The sequence below is a fragment of the Salmo trutta genome, chromosome 20 (genome assembly GCF_901001165.1).
Source record: "Salmo trutta chromosome 20, fSalTru1.1, whole genome shotgun sequence".
Taxonomy (NCBI): domain Eukaryota; kingdom Metazoa; phylum Chordata; class Actinopteri; order Salmoniformes; family Salmonidae; genus Salmo; species Salmo trutta.
This window is the reverse complement of record NC_042976.1, coordinates 24,815,497-24,839,507: the sequence shown is the minus strand read 5'-3', so window position 1 is coordinate 24,839,507 and position 24,011 is coordinate 24,815,497. Positions and strand designations below refer to the sequence as shown.

Below are 24,011 nucleotides of genomic sequence, written 5' to 3'. Positions count from 1 at the left end.
AGGCAAGTTGAGAACAAGTTCTCATTTACAATTGCGACCTGGCCAAGATAAAGCAAAGCAGTTCGACAACATACAAAAACACAGAGTTACACATGGAGTAAAACAACATACAATCAATGATGCAGTAGAAAAAAACAAGACTATATACAATGTGAGCAAATGATGTGAGATAAGGGAGGTAAAGGCAAAAAAATGCCATGGTGGCAAAGTAAATAAAGTATGGCAAGAAAAACACTGGAATGGTAGATTTGTAGTTTGAAGAAAGTTAAAAGTTAAAATATAAATAATATGGTGCAAAGGAGCAAAATAAATAAAATAAATAAATACAGTAGGGGAAAAGGTAGTAGTTTGGGCTCAATTAAAGATGGGCTATGTACAGGTGCAGAGATCTGTGAGCTGCTCTGACAACTGGTGCTTAAAGCTAGTGAGGGAGATAAGTGTTTCCAGTTTTAGAGATTTTTGTAGTTCGTTCCAGTCATTGGCAGCTGAGAACTGGAAGGAGAGACGACCAAAGGAGGAGTTGGCTTTAGGGGTGACCAGAGAGATATACCTGCTGGAGCGCGTGCTGCAGGTGGGTGCTGCTATGGTGACCAGTGAGCGGAGATAAGGGGGGACTTTACCTAGCAGGGTCTTGTAGATGACCTGGAGCCAATGTGTTTGGCGACGATTATGAAGTGAAGGCCAGCCAACGAGAGCATACAGGTCGCAGTGGTGGGTTGTATATGGGGCTTTGGTGACAAAGAATTTTATAGAGCCAATAGCTTACCTTTAGAAGTGTTTACTTCAGGCTGACTACTAGCATATATTGTGTTGCAATGTCCCATAACTGTCAAAATCAACTTGAATATCGACTAAATTAGTTTTGCAGCGACACAATTCGAAAGGAAGGCTACAGCTACATTTTTCCCTTGTACTGTTTGCAATTCACATATTATTATTTTGATTCCCATTATTATATTAATTAAGGAATAATGCCCTCAGAAGCCAGTGTTTGAAGGATATATTGGTACAGGTGTCAGGCCTGAGACGAAGTCGAGGGCTGGCAAACAGTGCCAATATATCCTCCAAACATCGGCATCTCGGGCATTATCCCTTAATTAATATAATAATGGGAATCAAAATAATAATTTGTGAATTGCCAACAGTTACCAATATATTCAAATAATGATTGACATATTTTCATTAAAAACATTATTTTGATGAATGTACTCATACTATTTCATAATTCCACAAGATATAGTCCCTACACAAATCTAGGGTTGCTGTACTTTGGAATATAACCATTAAGACACATGAAATACCCAAACATATGTTCAACAACCACACCACAGTACAATACTATAATGCATTTAAAATATCCACACTCTATACAATACTACGTTATCCTTCAATATAATATCAAACACATTCTGTATCCCATCTGGTGATAATGGGCTGCGTCTAGACATGGCAGCCAGACCCAGATCTCCCGCCTAAACACTGGCACAGGATCTGGTCTGACCAGTCGAAAGACCACTGTTGCAAAACATCAGAACCGGGCCACCCGTGCGAACGCAGCCACTGACTCACTCCAATATCTAATACAAAATCATACACCTAACAAGACAAACAGAGCTCTAGTGGGCAAACCAAAAATAAATAATCATTTTTAAAAAGATTTTAAAAAACAACAACAAAAATAGGGGGTTAACTAAAGCTTCATAGGCTACACATCATAATAATCTGTTCTGAAAAGGGGTCAGAGAAAGGGGGTAGTAGAACTTCTCTAACGTTTTTCAATGTGATACAAGTATTGTATTTTTTCCACTTCCCAAAGAAATGTGTCCATTCTTCGTATTAGTCGCAAAAAAGATAATCTGTCAAGCTGCTACCCTGCTAAGTAAGAGGTGCCATTCTCCTAAAGTGGGAGTGTGAGCTGACTTCCATTGTTGAATTAGTAACCTTCTACCTAACACCCCTGCAGGTTGGACCCAGTCCTAGTCTGAGGTGGAAAGGTCCTCAGTAGAGGAAGGGTCTCCCAGCATATATAGCCAAGGACAAAATGGGACCTGGAACCCTACAACCCTCAATGCTTTCATGTACCTGTGACCAGAACTCTTGAGCTGTGGGATTGCCCCACAAGACATGTACAGGTGGGCCCTCTGCAAGACATCTCCAGCAGTCAGGGTTGTCTTTTAACTTGGCCCAGTGGAGCTTGGAGGGTGTCCAGTATATTCTGTTGATGACCTTAAAGTGAATCAGTCTGGTTCGAATTTCCCTTGACATTTTCCTGGAATTTTTTGGGATGTCTGACCATTCTTTTTCTGAGAAAGAAACCTCTAGATCAGCTTCCCATACAATTTTTGAATGAAGAGGTTTCTGAGCACTCCTTTAGTAGCAGGCCATAATAGAGTGAGGCTTCGTGTCCCTTGCCATAAATAGAAAGGATATGTGAAGGAACGTTACCAGAGAGAGGAGCGCCAGGGGGTCCAAAAGTACTTCTAAGCAAACTCAGAATTAGTAAATGTCTCCAAAATTGGTGCCAAATTCCTCCTGCAGGTCCCCAAATGATTTAATGTTACTGTCCCAATAGAGGTCACCTTATACCTTTCTGAAGCCATACGCTACAAAAAAAATGGGATTTGGCAATACACAATTTAGGGTCCACCACAAACTGGAGCCTAGATTTGAAAAAGAATCAAAAAACAGCATACTGTATGTGAGACTCCAGACCCATTGTAAGCACATGTGATATGATGGGATGGGCTCATGGCTCAGATGGCAGGGCAGCAATAACACAGCTAAGAAGAGGAAGAGGGTGACAGAGGTGATTTTCTAAAATGTACCATGGAGGGGTCCTTTCAGGGGACAGGGAACAATGCGCTAGATGTCTCAGACTAAATGCATAATTGTAAAGCAATAAGTCGGGGATCCACAGTCCACCCTGGTCCACGGGTCTCTGAGGTTTTCGCAAAGCGCATTTTAGGGCATTTTCCATTCCACTAGATATTATTACACAGCCTATGTAACTCAAGAAAGTCTTTTATAGGTTTTCTAATAGGGAGACCTTGCAGAATGTAGTTCAATTTTGGAACAACGTTCATTTTTATAATATTGGCCTTACTCCACAGAAATAGGAAAAGGGGGGTCCACCTATCAATATTTCATTTTAATCGATCTAGGAGGGGCTCTATGTTCAGACAGCTGGGGTGGAAATGTGATACCAAGGTAGTTTAAGCCCTTGTCTGGCCACTTAAAGTTGCCTGCCTGAAACAGTGTTTCAGGGCAGTAGGAGTTCAGGGGGAGGGCTTATCCTGATCATTTAGAGAAACAACTGATAGTTGACAGTAATGATGGGACAGATTTTCCTGGGTCTGAAACAAACAGCAATATGTAATCGTCATAGAGCATCAGTTTGTGCGTAGTTGGACCTATCTGGATACCAGGAAAGTTGTGGTCGAGACGGATAGCTGCCGCTAATGGTTCCAGTGCCAAAGCAAAAAGATGGGGACTAAGTCCGTAACCCGGTCTTGAGCCTCGGTACAGCGAAGCATGGTGAGATAAATCCATTTCTTACCACTGCTGCAGTTGGTTCACTATATAACAACCAGATCCACATAATATCAACTGAGCACCTGACATTATCGGAGGAACTGTGATTGCGAATAAACCCCACGTAATCTGGACCAGGGTGGATACAACCTTATCCAACCTGTTTCTAGGATCTTTGGTAATACCTTTCGGTCACAGTTAATAAGATAAATTGGTCTATAACTCTTACAGTTTGTTGGGTCCTTATCCTTTTTCAGAATAAGTGTGATAAGAGCTTGAGAAACAGTGGAGGGTAGCGAGCCACTATCCATAGACTCCTCATACGTGTCCAGTAACATAGGAACCATCTCCACCACAAATTGTTTATAAAATTCAAGGGTAAAGCCACCTGGCCCTGGAGATTTGCCTGAGGGCAGTTTTTTAATCACATCCACTATTTCCTCCACTGTTATGGGGGCCTCAAGAGAATCCTTTTGTTCACTGGACAGAGTGGGAAGATTTAACTTGCTAAGAAAGGATTCAATTTCCCTGGGTTCTGCATTAGACTCAGAGCTATACAGACCTACATAAAAGTCCTTAAAAGTTGTATTAATATCTGTTGTTCTGGTCAGCAGTGAGCCCGCCCGGTCTCTAACCCCGGATTCTTCCACTTGTATCTGCTTCTCAAGTTCCAGTTGTTTGGCAGCGCTCTCCTTTTTTTGTGTGAGGTATGTTGGATTATGTGGCCCCTAAGGAAGACCTTGAGAGCCTCCCATGCCACCCCAGGGGATGGGGCAGAATGTAGATTAGTCTCTTTATACAAGTCAATTTGAGCATTCAAAGAATACCTGAAGTCAACATCTAATAATACACTGGAATTCAGCCTCCACCAATGAGATATACTTTATTTACTAAAGGGAACTATTCAGAGACTCATTGTGCATGAGAGGGTGGAGAAGAGGAGAGGGCTAGAAATGAGGAAATAGTCAAGCCTAGAATAAACATGATGTGGGGAGGAATACAATGTATAGTCTCTTGTTGTAGGATTAAACATTCTCCACACATCAAACAAACCTAGAGCCTTACAGAGGCTATCTGATACCCCAAATGACATACGTGGGCGGGAGGGAGATGGGCTACTCCGGTCCAGAATGGGATCAAGAACCTGATTATAGTCTCCTCCCATTAGAATTGGATAATCACCCATCCCAGCCAGTCTGCATTATAGGTCCCCCAATAAAGCAGGATCATCGATGTTGGGGGCATATATATTAGCCAGAATCAAAGCATGTCCCTGAATCTCAGCAAGAATAATAACTATCTGCACATTTTCATCCTTAGATACTTTAAGAAATGTAAATTGTAGATGTTTATGGACTAAAATTGCTACACTGCTCTTACTAGACCCAGTAGAAAAAAGTACATGACCCACCCAGCCTCTACACAGATTCTTGGACTCCATCTCTGAGATGCATCTCCTATCGAAAGGATTAATTAGATGACTCATTCCCTTTGTGTTCAATGTTGAGAAGCTCAGCCCCTTATTTCCGTCGGAAAGCATTAAATCGACATGCATGATGCGTTAAGCACAGCGTAGCCTTGGGAAGGGAAGAAGAACTACACCCTACAAAAACAAAACAACAAAACTGAAATGGCATGGTCATAAGTGAGCAGACCAAAACTATTTGGCACTCAACTACACTAAACATAGGGCCCGTGATTCGCTAACTAAAATGCGGCTGAAAAGACGGCACCACTGCATGAGCTAAGAAGTGCCTTCGGAAAGTATTCAGAAAGTATTTCCACATTTTGTTAGGTTACAGCCTTATTCTAAAATGTATTAAATTGGGTTTTTTTCACTCATCAATCTACACACAATACCCCATAATGACATCGCAATACCCCATAATGACAAAGCAAAAGCCGTTATTTAGAAATGTTTGCAAACTTCTAAAAAACGTTTTACTGAAATATGACGTTTACATAAGTATTCAGACCCTTTACTCAGTACATTGTTGAAGGACTTTTGTCAGCGATTACAGCCTCGGGTCTTCTTGGGTATGACGCAAAAAATTTGGCACACCTGTATTTTGGGAGTTTCTCCCAATCTTCTCTGCAGATCCTCTCAAACTCTGTCAGGTTGGATGGGGAGCGTCGCTGCACAGCTATTTTTAGGTCTCCAGGGATGATCAGGTTCGAGTCCGGGCTCGATCTGGGCCACTCAAGGACATTCAGAGACTTGTCCCGAAGCTACACCTGCGTTGTCTTGGCTGTGTGCTTAGGGTTGTTGTCCTTTTGGAAAGTGAACCTCTGGAGCACATTTTCATCAAGGATCTCTCTGTACTTTGCTCCTTTCATCTTTCTCTCGATCCTGACTAGTCTCCCAGTCATTGCCGCTGAAAGACATCCCCACAGCATGATGCTGCCACCAACATGCTTCACTGTAGGGATGGTGCCAGGCTTCCTCCAGACGTGACGCTTGGCATTCAGGCCAAAGAGTTCAATCTTGGTTTCATAAGACCAGAGAATCTTTTCTCTCATGGTCTTAGAGTCTTTAGGTGCCTTTTGGCAAACTCCAAGCAGACTGTCATGTGCCTTTTACTGAGGAGTGGCTTCCATCTTGTCACTCTACCATAAAAGCCTGATTAGTGGAGTGCTGCAGAGATGTTTGTCCTTCTGGAAGGTTCTCCCATCTCCACAGAGGAACTCTGGAGCTTTGTCAGAGTGACCATTGGGTTCTTGGTCACCTCCCTGACCAAGACCCTTCTCCCCCGATTGCTCAGTTTGGCTGGGCGGCCAGTTCTAGGAAGAGTCTCGGTGGTTCCAAACTTCTTCCATTTAAGAATGATGGAGGCCACTGTGTTCTTGGGGACCTTCAATGCTGCAGAAATATTTTGGTACTCTTCCCCAGATCTGTGCCTCGTCACAAACCTGTCTCGAAGCTCAAAGGCCAATTCCTTCAACCTCATGGTTTGGTTTTTGCTTTGACATGCACTGTCAACTGTTGGGGGCAAAAAAAAAGCTCAAAGTAAAAAACTGTTATTTCGTCCCTGAAACCTAGCTAAGTTAACTTACATGTAAAAACCGAACACTGTTATGATGAGTTGGGGGAGACAGCATAGAACCGCGAATAACAAAAAGCCCTCTTGGAAAGCTATATAAAAGTGAACTCTTGCTGACAACAACTTAACAAACTAAGCACAGTCTCAGCTTTCCTAGCGATGTAACCAACAACTTACTTGGTTCAAGTCTGGGCTGAATACCTATGCTACTGTCCCGCTATGCGTTAGCTAGCTACGGGCAGCCATCAGCACTTGCCAGCCAGCTCCCCTTAGCTAGCTAGCCAGCCATCATTCCATCCAATGTTCTCTCGTAGCCTGCTCACACGCACCCCACACCAATGTTATGGCGAGTAGGGGTCAGTAACGGATAGTGAGGATGGGTAAGTGTTTGAACTGTCCCTTATGATGAACTTGACAGGGTGGTGAAAGTGCAAGGTGATGAGCTTGATGCTCCTTTCCAATGGGTATCCAAGGGCTTATTCTGGTGACATGATGATCAATGCTTGGCTGCCATTTGACAAATTAAAATTATCTCGCTCTTTTGTCCATAATAATTTGATAATGTAGGCTATAACCGCACTGTATCTGCAAGCTGTTGGCTAGAGCACTTGCCAATACCAGTGGGCACATTCGTTATATAACGCACAAAAGACACCACCATGTCAAACAAACAAATTATCTGTGGCATTTATAAAATTGTACCGAAACTTCCTGTTTCCATTACAGCTGTCGTGATTTTTTTTATATGGTATGACTTTACAATAATAAATACTGGGGTTAGTGTGCCTTATTCTTAGCCTCGTCAACCAGCCTGATCTCACGAGCTTACATGAATGGTCTTGTAATACAAGGCTACCTTATTCTGGCTTAGGATCAATAATGGTAGGACGAAATTGGAAGGGACTTGTGAGGGTGTGCTGCTGTGAATGACCACTAGGTGGTTCCCTGACATTGCACTAACAGAACTGGCATCAAACACACTGCTAAGACATTTGATTCTGCTATGATAAGCTGTTATATTTTGACAGTTATTGTCTTCTACCCCACATTTCAAGTGATCCTTAATTACATTACTGACGTTCTGATATGAAGAGACATTGTTTGTTGTCCCTTAATGATTACTATTTATTGTTTTACATTTTGTTCTCAGACAACAGCTACAGTATGTCTGACAATGCCAACAATGTAGGTTCATATCATACAATCTCTTGTCCCATATAATTGGCATGTAGCGAATATCTTTGTATTTTCTATCCCTAAGAGTTGTAGGGCCTACACACTTGTTCCATAGAAAATAGGCTTATGTATTATTAGGTTAGGTGCCTTCAGAAAGTGTTCACACCTCTGGACTTTTTCCACATTTGGTTGTTACAGGCTGAACTGTAACCCCATAAAGTGGAATTATGCCTTTTGAAATGTTTACTAATTCATTTAAAATGAAAAGCTGAAATGTTTTGCGTCAATAAGTTTTCAACCCTTTTGTTATGGCAAGCCTAAATAACATTCAGGAGTAAACATTTGCTTAATAAGTCACATAATAAGTTGCATGAACTCACTCTGTGTGCAATAACAGTATTTAACATGATTTTTGAATGACTATTTCATCTCTGTACGCCACACATACAAGTAAGTTACTGTAAGGTCCCTCAGTGGAGCAGTGCATTTCAAACACAGATTCAACCACAAAGACCAGGCAGGTTTTCCAATGCCTCGCAAAGAAGCGCACTTATTGGTAAAGGGGTAACAAACAACAAAAAAAGCAGCCATTGTATATCCCATTGAGCATGGTGACGTTATTAATTACACTTTGGATGTGTATCAATACACCCAGTCACTACAAAGATACAGGCATCCTTCCTAACTCAGTTGCTGGAGAAGAAGGACACTGCTCAGGGATTTCACCATGAGGCCAATGTTACAGAGCTTAATGGCTGTGATAGGAAAAAACTGAAGATGGATCAACAACATTGTAGTTACTCCACAAAACTAACCTAATTGACAGAGTGAAAAGAAGGAAGCCTGTACAGAATAAACATATTCCAAAACATGCATCTTGTAGTGCAATAAGGCACTAAAGCAAAACTGCAGAAATTAACTTCATGTCTTGAATACAAAGCGTTATGTTTGGGGCAAATCCAACAGAACACATCACGAAGTACCACTCGTTACATTTTCAAGCATGGTGGTGGCTGCACCACGTTAAGGGTATATGCTTGTCATTGGCAAGGAGTACATAGTTTTTTTTATGATGAAAATAAACAGAATCGAGCTAAGCACAAGCAAAGTCCTAAAAGATAACCTGGTTCAGTCTGTTTTCCAACAGACACCGGGAGACAAATTCACCTTTCAGCAGGATAATCTATAACACAAGGCCAAATATACACTGGAGTTGCTTACCAAGAAGACATTGAATGTTTCTGAGTGATCTAGTTACAGTTTTGATTTATATTGGCTTGAAAATCTATGGCAAGACTTAAAAATGTCTGTTTATCAATGATCAACAAGCAACATGACAGAGCCTGAAGAATGTTTTTAAGAATAATGTGGAAATATTGTGCAATCCAGGTGTGGGAAGCTCTTAGAGATTTACCCCAAAAGACTCACAACTGTAATCACTGCCAAAGGCGATTCTAACAGACTCCGGGGGTTGAATACTTTTCTAATCAAGATATATTAGTGCTTTATTTTTCATGAATTTCTTACAAATGTTAGAATTTTTCTTCCACTTTGACATTACAATTAAATACATTTGAATCCCACTTTGTAACACAACAAATATGGAAAAAGTAAAGTGGTGTGAATACTTTCTGAAAGCACGGTATGTTAAAAAAATGTTTTTTAAATAATGTGTAGTTTGGTAATTAGGCTATCAAATTATTACTGGCCATTGGTGGACATATTAGATTATTGTTCTACCATGCTTAAAAATATCGCCCAATATAATAATCTGGCCTATGTCTTGCAGTGTGATAGGTCATTCTGCAGTGTAGAATTCTGTTTTATAAATAGTAAATTAAATCTGTTTTCATTTTAGTTGTTCCAGTATACTAGGCCCTATAGTGAATTGTAAAGACAGAAAATCGTAAATTATCTTATAATTAAAACCATATGCGCCTTTATCTCATTCTCCTAACTTCCAGTAAATTCTCTGTTGAACTTCATTGCCCTATGTCAGGAAAGATTCACACTTACAATTCCATAATACCATATAAAAGAAAAACACATCATGGATAAAGAGAAAATAGTTTTGAAGTTTAGGCCTACTGTTGATTAATACCCATGACCGCTATTGTTGAGGATATTACAGATTTGCATGTCTGTTTCAAAAGGAAAACTGTGGATTGGAGGCACGCATATGAATGTTTATTAAATTCTGCCGAACAACCCGCAGGCATCCTTCTCTGTCAGATACGACATTTCCCTAATATTTGTCTATACACTGGATGGCAAAACATACAGTTGAACTGTCCTAAAAGTTTGTAAACAAATGACCATCAGATTGAGAGAATAATTTTACTTTAGTAAAATCACTTTAGTAACGGATTATATGTTATGTATTCCTTTTAAATGACAAAGTAAGCTTGTGGAATGTAGGCCCAATCGTCCTACAAAGGGTAACAAATAAAATGCTTAATTGAACTCAGGCATAAAGCATTGAAGTAGTACATTGGTGTTGGCTAATTAAGCAATAAGGCCCGAGGTGGTGTGGTATATGGCCAATATCCCACAGCTAAGGGCTGTTCTTAATCTCGACGCAACGCGGAGTGCTAGGACACAGGCTTTAGCTGTGGTATAATGGCCATGTATCACAAAATCCCGAGGTACCTTATTGCTATTATGAACTGGTTACCAACATAATTAGAGCAGTAAAAATACATGTTTTATCATACCCATGCTATTCGGTCTGATATACCACGGCTGTCAGCCAATCAGCATTCAGAGCTCGAACCACCCAGTTTATAATATAGCCTGAATGAAACAAACGGGTCAAATATAAAACAAGATGCGTATCATAGGCTATAGGCAATCAATATATGCTTTGTAATGAAATATTATGGAAAGGTAGGCAGGCCCTATATATATATATATATATCAAACTCATTCCACAAAAGGCCGAATGTCTGGTTTTTTTCATCTTTCAATTAAGTCAACCACAAATACCTTACTAATTAGTGACCTTAATTCATCAATCAAGTACAAGGGAGAAGCAAAAACCCGCAGAGACTCGGCCCTCCGTGGAATGAGTTTGACATATATGTATATATGCAACGTTTCAAGAACAACTGTTTCCAAAAAGACGTGAACATTCCAACTGTATGAACAAAGCGCATCGTCAGTTCCAAAGGCATCGCCACCCCCAGACAGCCTGCATGTACAGGTGACTGACTGCATGGTGTGACTTATGAAGTGAGTTGAAGCTGGCTGATTAAACGCTGCATGGTCAAAATAATGAGGATAAATCCTCCATCGAATGGATCTTGAAATTTGAATGCTGGCCTATGGATTAATTTGTTGACGTTAGGACACAGATAGTCAGTCTGTGCGTGTGTGCGTGTGTGCGCGAGCGCGTGCGTGTGTGTGTGTGTGTGTAAGAGAGAGGGAGAGATACTTATAGTATCAAACTATCATATATTATTTTCAAACAAATTCACCGCATCTAAAAAATATGCCACCTAACATATGCCTCTCCAATAGCTTACTAGGCCTGTAGGCCTGTGTTCCTTTCACAGCCACTGCGCGATGCATCATTGATGTGTAACAACCGTTTTGGAACACCTTGTTCTCTGGATTTGTCGAGTAAAATGTGCTTGTAGTCTTCATGGTGATTCAACATTTAAATTAATAATTTGATACCGCAGAAACGGCTTTTTCCGGTCCATTTCCCGTTAACGTATCCAAAGGTGTTTACATTATAAAAGCTACATCCATATCTCCGCCGTAGAGGACCCGGCTCCAGAAGGCTACATGAAAGGTGATATGAATTACTGAACGTTACACCGTCAGTAAAGTCATCTGTGTAAATGGCGTCTCCGAGGACCCTGGTATTATTCAGTGCGCTTTATGAGGACCCTGAGAATGAAGTGCTTCTCCCATGCCTATATTTGAGCCTCAGCCCCGTGCACTTTTTTGATTAATCCTCCTGCGCGGGATTGATGACAGAGCTTTTGACTGACTTTTTCCTCTGTTCGGTGTGATGGACGCCTAGCTGATCAAGCGGAATGAAGAGTAATTAAAAGCTATAAATTATCCTTAGCAGTCCCTCTCAAGGCGTCTCTTTGCAGGCAAGATAACAGTTCCTGCGCCCATTTACCGTCTGAAAAGAATTGCGTCTCACAATGGCTACTTTGCAAAATGGAATAGTGATAGTGTCCTAATTTAAATGTAATTAAGTACCAGCAAATAGCTTGTCGATAGAGATTTCCGTTTTGTAGGCCCAACTGAAATGAAACAATGTGGGCTGGACGTATGATTGCGTTGCATCTGCATGGCCTACACGCTAGTCATTATAATTATTCATTTGTTTTGAATTCATGTGAAGCGCATCGCTTTTGCTATAACGTTTTGGTGTGTGCGTGTGCGTGCGTGTGCTCCTATAATGCCATTACACCCCACAGACAGGTGTGTTAGTGGGCCTATACATAATTAAAAAAAATTAAATTGATAAACAAAGAATCGAAAGACGGTATAGAACACGGGCTCATGTTGTGGACATGAACATGCATAAATCAAAACACATCATGGATCACTCATCTGGTTATGATGTATTTGATTATGGGTGAAGCCACTCATCTGGTTATGATGTATTTGATTATGGGTGAAAGCCACTCATCTGGTTATGATGTATTTGATTATGGGTGAAGCCACTCATCTGGTTATGATGTATTTGATTATGGGTGAAGCCACTCATCTGGTTATGATGTATTTGATTATGGGTGAAGCCACTCATCTGGTTATGATGTATTTGATTATGGGTGAAGCCACTCATCTGGTTATGATGTATTTGATTATGGGTGAAGCCACTCATCTGGTTATGTCTGCACATTTGTTTGTGGGACCAAGGCACACGTGAATTAAATTAGCCTGCATATATCAATATTCACACACACACACACACACACACACACACACACACACACACACACACACACACACACACACACACACACACACACACACACACACACACACACACACACACACAAATAAATAATCAATAGACCTATATATTAAAAATCAATGAATGAATTGTGCGCTATCACCACGTTGTTTGGAGTAGCATTTGTGCAGGCATAAACCCATTTAGCTTCCTATTCATTTGGGCATATATCATAAAGATAAAATCTAACCTATAAAAAGGCGACGTATGTGGGCTATACGCATTTGCAATTGTATAATGTGTATACATCCGTATAGTTTAGGCCTACTACTGTGTTCTCCAATCGGTCTAGCATTCTTTTGCTGAAAATACAACAGGCAGGTTTGCAGCAGGAGAGTAGCGGTGATAATCTTGTTGGGTTTTCTTAAAACCCATTTGGTACCATCTAGCCTACTTACCCAGAGATGCGAGACTTTATTGGATCTCGTCTCCCGTGTCCAAAAGTGTCTCGGTCATTGATTGGCCCACTGCACGTTCGAAGGGGTTCACGCGCTTCCGGTTAGTGTGGGAAACGTGTGGGAGAAGCTGAGTGATGTGAGGAGTTGGTGAAGATCGAACTGTCATATAGACAGTGGTGAAAAGCTTGTGGCTGCGAGAGGAGCGTGCAATGCCTTGTCAGTCTTGTCATAGTCGACTACCATGACACGTTGGTGCGTTACGCACGAGGGATGTCAACAATTTAGAAATCAAAATGTGCACCAAATCAGAAAGGGAGTAATTCTCCTTTAGTGTGCACCGTATTGCTTCATTCTTGTCATATTTGGATACAAATACACACAAACAAGTGGAATTGGTTAGGAGCCTGCATCGACCCCTTTGCAACCATTTTCAGTGATGGAGGGGCAAAGGGATCTACACAGCCCGGAGTTGAGTGAAGGGGAGAGCGTTTCTCCTTCTCCCAGTCTGCCTTCGCCGCCCATCCTGCCTCTCCAAGCAGCGCAGCAGGCGCACAGAACCACCAACTTTTTTATTGACAATATTCTACGGCCAGATTTCGGCTGCAGGAAGGAGCAGGGCTTAGGTGCGAGGGAGAGGGAGAGGTCGCAGACTTCCAGCCGAGAGCGCGCCCACCCTTTGGTCGCCAGACCGACTCATCCTGGAACGCCATGCCAGGACTCCAATTGCAGCAGCGACAGCACTTCTTCCTCCACCTCGTCCTTGGCTTTGTCTCCAACCCCCAAAAAGAGCACCTCGTCCTCGAAAGCCAACGAGAGCTCCGGAGGCAGCACGCCCAAGTTCGGCGAGAACACTTCTCCTGTTATGGTTGTGAACGGCGTTAGTGGCGGCGCAGCGCCCTCCCCCGAGTCCCAGCCGCTGCTGTGGCCTGCCTGGGTGTATTGCACTAGATACTCGGACAGGCCCTCATCTGGTGAGGCAATAGTTGTTTAAAAGCTTTATCAGGGTATTGTAGCCTAATGCGTGATTTTATAAATGCGCAATAGTCAATTTGCAGAAATAGTAGTCTTTCCTCAACATGCTTGTATTTGATATGTTTTAAATTAATTCGTACCTTTATTTGTGAAATAAAACTATATTTTATACTCTCTTTTCGCACTGTGATGAAGGACAAAATATGTAGGCTATAGTGCATGCTTAGTGGTCCTGTTACTGCATGAAAATAATGATTGCAAAATATAGGCTAACATAATCAATGTTCAACTGGAATCAAACCTTCTCCATTTTAAATGATGCTATAAGCTATTATTTGTAAAGAATCCTTTATTTATTACAAAAATATAAGGAGCAAAAAAGCACAATTAGGCCACCTGGACAATTGTGTGTTGATATTATACATAACTACTGTAATAGGATTGTGTAGCATCAGTATTAACCTACTGTATATTTTGTAATTTATATATTGATCTTGAGTAATGTATTGATTTGATGCTATTCAAGATGGTCTACCAATATCTGTCATTCACGTGGTGCAAGTTGGAAAATATTCACTGATTGGCTTAGTTGTCTGATAAACTTAGTCTAGCATGTGCACATTCTACAAATAAAGTAAAATGAATGGAAACAGTGAAACATCGAGTAGTTTGTTTTCAAGAGCATATTTGAGAACATATCAGAACATGTTAACAACATGTCGTTGATGACTGTGTGGCCGAACATGACCACTGGTTGCATCTTGTAGGCTAAAGGCCTACAAAAAAATCCTTGCAGATGTGACATGTTTTAAAATAATGTAACTTAAAATGAGAACATAGTCCATTAATTGAATCGAAAGAGAGATATAGTTCTTACATTTGACATAATACAACTTTAGGCTCATACAGGGCCTATATAGGCTATACGTGTATATTATTCATTACCTACAATCATTTTAATGGACCGTGTTCAATATATTTTTAAATCTCAATGAGACTATAAAAATCAAGGTTGAATATAATTAAGTTAAAGAAGGTGCACTTGAAAAACGAGAACCTGGAAAATAATCTCATTGCTGTCGACATTTTGAATTAATTAACAATTTTGACTGTCTTGATAGAGGATGTATATTATCTGTGTATGCACTTAGTGTAATTCTCCCAACTTACTTTGTTAATCATGTTTACGTTAAATGGTAAGCATGCACAATGTTTATTTTGTTTGGACTAAGAAAGTCCAATGGTTCCAATGGTGTTTTGGCATGTGAATAAATTAGCTTTTCATAATTAAAATACACTTGTCCAAAAGACTGCGTTTTATATATATTTTTTCATTTAACTAGGTAAGTCAGTTAAGAACAAATTCTTATTTACAATAACAGCCTACCGGGGAACAGTGGGTTAACTGCCTTGTTCAGGGACAGAACGACAGATTTGTACCTTGTCAGCTCGGGGATTCGATCCAGGAACCTTTCAGTTACTAGTCCAACGCACTAACTACTAGACTACCTGCCGTAGGTATTGACAAAATCATTGCAAAAATAATGATAGGGAATCTAAAGATAGGCCTATATAAATCAATATAAAATAAAAAACAATTTACTGAATATTTTGTATTTGTGTTAGAAAAAGTAGATAGGCCTAGCATCAAATAGTCTACAAAAGAAATATTAACGGATACATTATATTTCCTGTTTCCTATCATATTGTTTATTTGTGGCTGTTTGTTTGTCTCAAGCCCCATGATAATGTTGTATATTTAAATATATACTGTAGCGTACCCATACGCACATAGGCCTATACCTAAATATGCATTTTGGGCGAAATATTTTAACGTAAATTCAGGATATCTGAATGAATGCCTTTATTAGCCTATGTCAACAAAGCTAGAGATCACTGAGCTTTAATGATTCTGTTTTTAGTAGGCTTTTGATCAACACGGCCTATAACAGACACACTTGCCAAAAGTCCTAAAACTTGTATGTTGTAAAATTGCTGTAGTTGGCTTTAAGTTTTAGAGTTTGCATATTTTTGCTAAATAATTATGATAGTCGACCCACAGCTACTTCACACAAAGGCCTGCCACTGAGTGCAGCATGGACCTTACTCTTTTCACTAGCCAAATGTTATTCACAGTGATTATTAAAGGCCTACCATTGGGATGGCCATTACGTTATATAGCCTACAGCAAATACTTACCCTATAATAACGTTTAATTTATTATTGTTTATTATTATTAGCCTACCATCATTACATTGTTTATTTATTATTATTATGAATATAGGATCATGGTTATTATTAGGGCACGTTGCTTTTATTATTTGGCTATTTTTATGAAATCTAACCTAAAATCAGCAATGGAATTGTTTCTGGTTGATGAAGGATCTCTGGCGCTCGCTGAATATTTATATTCCCGTTTTTATTGTCGTTCCTACTGTAGGCCCAAGGACACGGAAATTGAAAAAGACGAAAAACGAAAAGGAAGACAAGCGACCCAGAACGGCGTTCACGGCTGAGCAGCTTCAAAGACTGAAGACGGAGTTCCAGGCCAACCGTTATATCACGGAGCAGAGGAGACAGTCTCTAGCCCAGGAGCTCAACCTCAATGAGTCACAAATCAAAATCTGGTTCCAGAACAAACGGGCCAAAATCAAAAAGGCCAACGGCTATAAGAACGGCCTGGCTCTCCAGCTCATGGCGCAAGGATTGTACAACCATTCCACCACCACCATTCAGGAAGACAAGGAGGAGAGTGACTGAGACTTCGTTTTCCCCAAATGTGCTACAAACTCGGAAAACTATGGTGCAGGAGTCACCTTTTGGGGACGAAATATTTGTGGATAGTCAAGGCTAGTGTAAAATATGTTCAATTTGTTGAAAGGCTTGTGTATGAACATAAACGATAAAAAAAATATGCATACAAGCTACGAACATGATGGAAAATGAATAGCCAAAAATTAGACTGTCTAGATAATTTAAGAAGGGGATACAGTACTACTCACCCTGCACTTGGATAATGATGTGATTGTTATCTTTGTCGCTTTAGGCCTAATGTTGTGTGATCTCTCTCTCTTATATCAAACCTCGATGAATTTACAGACTGCGTGATCTGCCACTTCAAGCCAAAGATTTTATCGAAGAAAAAAAACAGCCTGAAAAAACCCATCTATGAATCTCTCTCTTATAGACTATACTTTCTTCCCGAACTGCGAGTCCCTAACAATCAGTAGGCCACTGTTTTTAGATAGTTGCCTGCCGCTTGATGTATGCCTCAACCTACGTTTGGGCCTGAAAGATTGGCCTATATGACTCATCTCGTGTTGGATTCGCGATATCTTGGAATACTACAACGAAATATGTTATCTCCCTCGACAGTTAGAGGGAATATATTATCTACTACATCTAAACCATGTTTCCAAATTAACATTTTTTTATTGGAAAAAAGGCAGCACTACTCTTTTTTGTATTGTGCACTACTCTGTGCAATAGGTTCAAGGATTAAATGAATAAATCGTAGTGTGTATGGAGTTGGTTTGCAGCTCATTGATTCAAGTGAGTGGGGTCACTGTATCCATATTCACATGGTGTATTTTACAAAGGAACATTTTATTATGAGGCATGATGATATCAGGCCTGTTCAGAGCGTTGCAGGGCAAGAAATTGCCTTGCCGTGCACTACTACAGTTCTCACACATTTCCTTAACTCTTTGTGTTGCACTAGAAAGATAAAACTCACCATTTGCTTGTGTAACGAATGAGAGCCAGTCAGAGCACGCGGCTCAAAGTGTGGCTGGATTCATAGGTCACGCGACTCCCTTCGAGATCATGCGCACGGTCTGTGTGCACAAGGTTGGGTCCACGAGTAAGTAAGATTGCTTACTTTTTCACTTTAGGCCTATATTGCTGGTAAATAAAACATGAAAATAACATTATTAATGACAATTATACTCAATTATGACACAATTATGACATGCCGTATTCTTGCATTCTTCTTGATATAACATTTAGATTTAAAACATCTTCCCAAACATTTGGATATTATAGCCTGATCATTTGAAAATAAATGATTCATTTGAATTCTGATCTGCTCACAACATAACGCTGCATCTGATCTAAACGGATGAAAACGACGAGCAGGTAAATAGCCTTTAATGAAGTCCATAAAACTCAACTCACCCTAATGTATTAGATCACATGTTAAGCATGATAAGATGCGCTTTCCTTTTCCGGGGATAAACGGGCCCAGATACATAATAATACAAGTGCACTGCCCTTTGTGTACAAATGTGGCTTATTTTTTTTGACAAAACGGAACCCATAGCCACACACATCTTATAGGCCTATAACAACGATGCATGAAGGAGACTATTGACACGCAACCCCTACAAGCCTATTCGACCTGTCTTTGCCAGGAATGTAGGCCGAAGGCTGTCGTAAACATAAGTAAACTGTAGCCTATAGATCGTTTTACATGTTTTTACAGTTATGAGCAAACTGACAAATATTCAGTGTCTCTCTCTCTCTCTCTCTCTCTCTCTCTCTCTCTCTCTCTCTCTCTCTCTCGCTGTGTGTGTTTGTGGGAGTACTTGCGTTTAGAACAGCTATAGGCCCTACTGTTTCAGAGGACATATGAATAGGCTTATATAGGCTAACATATACATTTGTTTGATAAAGTACCACATGAGCTAGCGTCAACATCCGTTGTATGCCTATTGTGTAAGCGCTGATGTCGATTCAATCTCAGATGCATTTGGCCCAGCCCTTGGAAAATCAAAGTTGGATATCGCCAGGTGAACTCAAAACCAATAGGCCTATGCGTTGTTTCTGTCTTCCCGTTGTCAATCCATTTTTTGTTGTTGTAGATTACTTTACCTTATTTAAAGGGATCATTTGAGATCAGTACATTGCCTACTTTACATAGGGAGGGCTGAATTTGAGACGCTGTAGGCTAAAACCAATATTCAGATGAACATGTTTTGCCAGTTGATGACTGCCTGTTGGTTACCGGATTATTTAAACTAAACAAGTAATAATAATAATAATAATAAGACTAATAATAATAATGACAACAATAATGAAAACAGGAAAATGAGTACGTTTTCCACTGACCTATGACCATTGGTGACCTAGGCCATGTCTATCTAGTTTATCTTATAGCCAACCCGGAATTGAAGTAACATGCCCGAAGTTAATTCATCCACAAGCTTTGATTTACAATTTAAATATTTATGAATGTTTTTGCTAATTTGCTAAATACGTTTTTTTCCCCTGCCCATTCCAAATATGCCAAAACCTTTTCTTAATCGAGAGTTTTTAATTAGGGCCTACACCCTGATTTCTAAGTTAATTTCAATAATAGGCTAAGCAATGCTTTTTCTTTTGTTTTACTAATATTTGAACTTACATCATCAAACGAATGGTTTATTATGGTAGAAGAAAGTAACTCTTCTTATATTATTTTCCAACCTGAATTAACCAACAGCATACAGGTAGAATACATAATCATACAGGTAGAATACATAATCATACAGGTAGAATACATAATCATACAGGTAGAATACATAATCATACAGGTAGAATACATAATCATACAGGTAGGCTATATAATCATACAGGTAGAATACATAATCATACTGGTAGGCTACATAATCATGCAGGTAGAATACATAATAATTCAGGTAGACAACATAATCATTCAGGTAGAATACATAATCATACTGGTAGGCTATATAATCATACAGGTAGAAAACATAATCATACTGGTAGGCTATATAATCATACAGGTTGGCTACATAATCATACAGGTAGAATACATAATCATACAGGTAGGCTACATAATCATACTGCTAGGCTACATAATCATACAGGTAGAATACATAATCATACTGGTAGGCTACATAATCATACAGGTAGAATACATAATCATACTGGTAGGCTATATAATCACACAGGTTGGCTACATAATCATACAGGTAGAATACATAATCATACTGGTAGGCTACATAATCATACAGGTAGAATACATAATCATACTGGTAGGCTACATAATCATACAGGTAGAATACATAATCATACTGGTAGGCTATATAATCATACAGGTAGAATACATAATAATTCAGGTAGACAACATAATCATTCAGGTAGGCTACATAATCATACAGGTTGGCTACATAATCATACAGGTTGGCTACATAATCATACAGGTTGGCTACATAATCATACAGGTAGGCTACATAATCATACAGGTAGACTACATAATCATACAGGTTGGCTACATAATCATACAGGTTGGCTACATAATCATACAGGTTGGCTACATAATCATACAGGTTGGCTACATAATCATACAGGTTGGCTACATAATCATACAGGTAGGCTACATAATCATACAGGTAGGCTACATAATCATACAGGTAGGCTACATAATCATACAGGTTGGCTACATAATCATACAGGTAGAATACATAATAATTCAGGTAGACAACATAATCATTCAGGTAGAATACATAATCATACTGGTAGGCTATATAATCATACAGGTAGAATACATAATCATACTGGTAGGCTATATAATCATACAGGTTGGCTACATAATCATACAGGTAGGATACATAATCATACAGGTAGGCTACATAATCATACTGGTAGGCTACATAATCATACAGGTAGAATACATAATCATACTGGTAGGCTACATAATCATACAGGTAGAATACATAATCATACTGGTAGGCTATATAATCATACAGGTTGGCTACATAATCATACAGGTAGAATACATAATCATACTGGTAGGCTACATAATCATACAGGTAGAATACATAATCATACTGGTAGGCTACATAATCATACAGGTAGAATACATAATCATACTGGTAGGCTATATAATCATACAGGTAGAATACATAATAATTCAGGTAGACAACATAATCATTCAGGTAGGCTACATAATCATACAGGTTGGCTACATAATCATACAGGTTGGCTACATAATCATACAGGTAGGCTACATAATCATACAGGTTGGCTACATAATCATACAGGTTGGCTACATAATCATACAGGTTGGCTACATAATCATACAGGTTGGCTACATAATCATACAGGTAGGCTACATAATCATACAGGTAGGCTACATAATCATACAGGTTGGCTACATAATCATTCAGGTAGGCTACATAATCATACAGGTTGGCTACATAATCATACAGGTAGGCTACATAATCATTCAGGTAGACTACATAATAATTCAGGTAGACAACATAATCATTCAGGTAGGCTACATAATCATACAGGTAGGCTACATAATCATTCAGGTAGGCTACATAATCATACAGGTAGGCTACATAATCATTCAGTTAGGCTACATAATCATTCAGTTAGGCTACATAATCATACAGGTAGGCTACATAATCATACAGGTAGGCTACATAATCATACAGGTAGGCTACATAATCGCAATGGTATATGTTTATTAAACGCCCACAATGCAGGCCTAATTCACGTTGTAATTTGAAATAAACAATAATAGGCTATCTAAGTAGGCCTACATTGTTTTTCACTTGAGCTGAGTTTTTTTCATTAGGATATACTGCGAGAAATTCACGATAACTATATTTTTCTTGAGCCACCATCTTATGATTTTTAAAAATGTATAGCACTCGAATAGCATGTATATAGACCAATATATTGATGGATGCAATTATCACAATACGTTTTTATTAAACATCGGGTAGGCTATAGACAAAAAACAAAAGGAAGATATTTTTTAAATAATCATAGCTTAGCTCTTGGACAATGTTGTGCGTAATGATAAAATGAGAAGGATGTCCCTCACCATCCATCACGCTTTTAGACACCTCTTCTCCTCACAACGGCACTCGCCGTCTTATCAGCATTGATATTACACGCAGTCTACAACTCACGTCGAACACAGTAGACGTTGTCGAGCTTAATAGCCTGTATTGTTACAAATACTGGGATTGGGCCCATTTTCTGTGACAGTAGGACTACAGTGTAATTACTTTTGGCCAAATTACGTATCGCGTTTATGTCTTCCTGAAAAAAATACCTATTTCCGCTGGCAGAGAACATCCGTCATCCACGATACTATGCCGGAGGATATAGGCTAAACCTCTGCTACAGTACAGTAGAAGCTCAGAGTCTTCATGAAAATTGGCGTTTGTCTTTCAGAGTCATTCTGGATTTTGTCCAATCGAAAAGGTAACACTTTGTAAATTCCATTTGTCAGATTCAGAGACAAATGTTGTGACAGCTGGGCTGGATCTCTGCCTGAGCTTGCTTCCTGTAGTTTGTCTGTTTTCTGAAATGCAGAGGTTTGTAGAGTGGCTAGGGGATCATGGACATAGAGCCACTGTGCATACCATAAAGAGTAGTCCACAAAATAAAAAAGTGAACAATGTAGCAAATAGAAATGTTATGACAGAAATTCTATAATGATGCCTTAATATAATGGGGCAATGCTGATCAATTATTTTAGTAAAATGTATTTTTGTTTATACAATATTTTAAACCACACCAGATAATATATAAGACAAAAGTGTATGATCACAGATGGGGGCACAAACAACAAAACAATGAACTCAATTAGCATTTTACCTCCAAGTAGCTTTCGGGATGTGCTGTGAGTGTGCTGTGTTTTTACATATTAGTTTGATCATGTGATGCAGGAAGACCCTAGGGTGCAGAGTGTCCAAAACACAGCCTGTCCTCCGGCTACAATACAGCTTTCATTTACATGCAAATGAAGGCAATAAACAGAAAGCACAACAGAACCTCACTGCATTGTCTTCTGTAATGAACAATCGACTGGATGTTGCACTCAGTGCTATTACTCCGACCTATCAAAACACCCAAACTCTTCTGCTTTCTGTTTTTTTTCTTATGCCCCTTAAATGTGGGAGGGGCTCTTGTGCTCCAGGACAGCCATAGAAGACAAGACAACAGACAGGAATGTCCCAGTGTTGCTCTGGGAGCTGTGGACCTGTCTGTCTGGGTCATGCAACACTGATAAAACCTGAGTGGAAACCTACAGGCCGACCAGAGCTAATACAATGCTAAGACTGGGATTAAACACACTCTCCCTCGCACACACACACACACACTCTCCCTCACACACACACACACACACACACACACACACACACACACACACACACACACACTTCGAAGATTGGGGCAGACACTGCTATAATCCTGTTTCAACATCACTTTGAAGATATCCTCAGTGGCCCCGGCTCTAGAAACAGGACACTGGTCTGTTCCCACCATGTACAGTCAGTACCCCATAACTCACTCTACTTTAGTCTTTTTGAACCTTGGGAGATAGACAGCGTGACAGACAGACAAACTCACACGTACACGCACCTGCCTGTGCACACAGACACAAACACACATACACACATGGAATGGGCAAACCATTGGGCAGACCCTATGCAACGAAAGGTTGTGTTCCTGAAGTCATTTCAGACAACCCCGCATGCCTTCCTCTGTCTGCCAGGGTGTGGACAAGTGGGCTGCCTGCATGTGAGAGGCAAGGCAGCAGTAGTGGTGAGAAGGACTGCTGGTGTTTTATCAGGATGAGTTAACAAAAGTAGTATTGAGATGTAGCCTATAGGCCTCCTACGCTGCCGCTTAGTGTATGCGTGTGTACAGCGTATGTGTGGATGTGTGTTTGTATATGTGTATGTGCTTGGCTCACAGCCGTGCAAATCATATGCTATTGCATAGATTACAAGGTGGATATAAGCAGAAATGATGATGTCTTTGTGTGTGTGTTCAGGGATTTGTATAAATAGATACAGCCTGTTGGTTGGGGGTATTAAACCCCTCCCTGGCCCACCATGCTAACCAGATTAGCCCACCCTCAGACAGACAGACAGACAGACAGAC

The 24,011-nt window shown here is 39.9% G+C and overlaps 1 protein-coding gene across 2 annotated transcripts; it reads left to right on the top strand.

The window, feature by feature from the left end:
* Positions 1-13,170: 13,170 nt before the first annotated feature.
* On the top strand, positions 13,171-17,626 carry LOC115155745 (homeobox protein engrailed-1-B-like). 2 transcript variants are annotated; one of them, XM_029702659.1, is made up of 2 exons: positions 13,171-14,098; positions 16,537-17,626. In XM_029702659.1, the coding sequence occupies exons 1-2, from the start codon at positions 13,564-13,566 to the stop codon at positions 16,857-16,859; spliced, it is 858 nt and encodes a 285-aa protein (XP_029558519.1). In that variant the 5' UTR covers positions 13,171-13,563; the 3' UTR covers positions 16,860-17,626. The 2 variants fall into 2 exon arrangements, with proteins under 2 accessions (XP_029558519.1, XP_029558520.1); XM_029702660.1 differs by having other exon boundaries at positions 13,172-14,098; positions 16,540-17,626.
* Positions 17,627-24,011: the final 6,385 nt, after the last annotated feature.

What these genes read in the sequence shown, in the direction of transcription:
- LOC115155745 (XM_029702659.1), top strand. Translation starts at nt 13,564, where the DNA reads ATGGAGGGGCAAAGGGATCTACACAGCCCGGAGTTGAGTGAAGGGGAG. An exon ending in CTCGGACAGGCCCTCATCTG is followed by an intron (nt 14,099 to 16,536) that starts GTGAGGCAATAG and finishes TCGTTCCTACTG; the next exon opens with TAGGCCCAAGGACACGGAAA.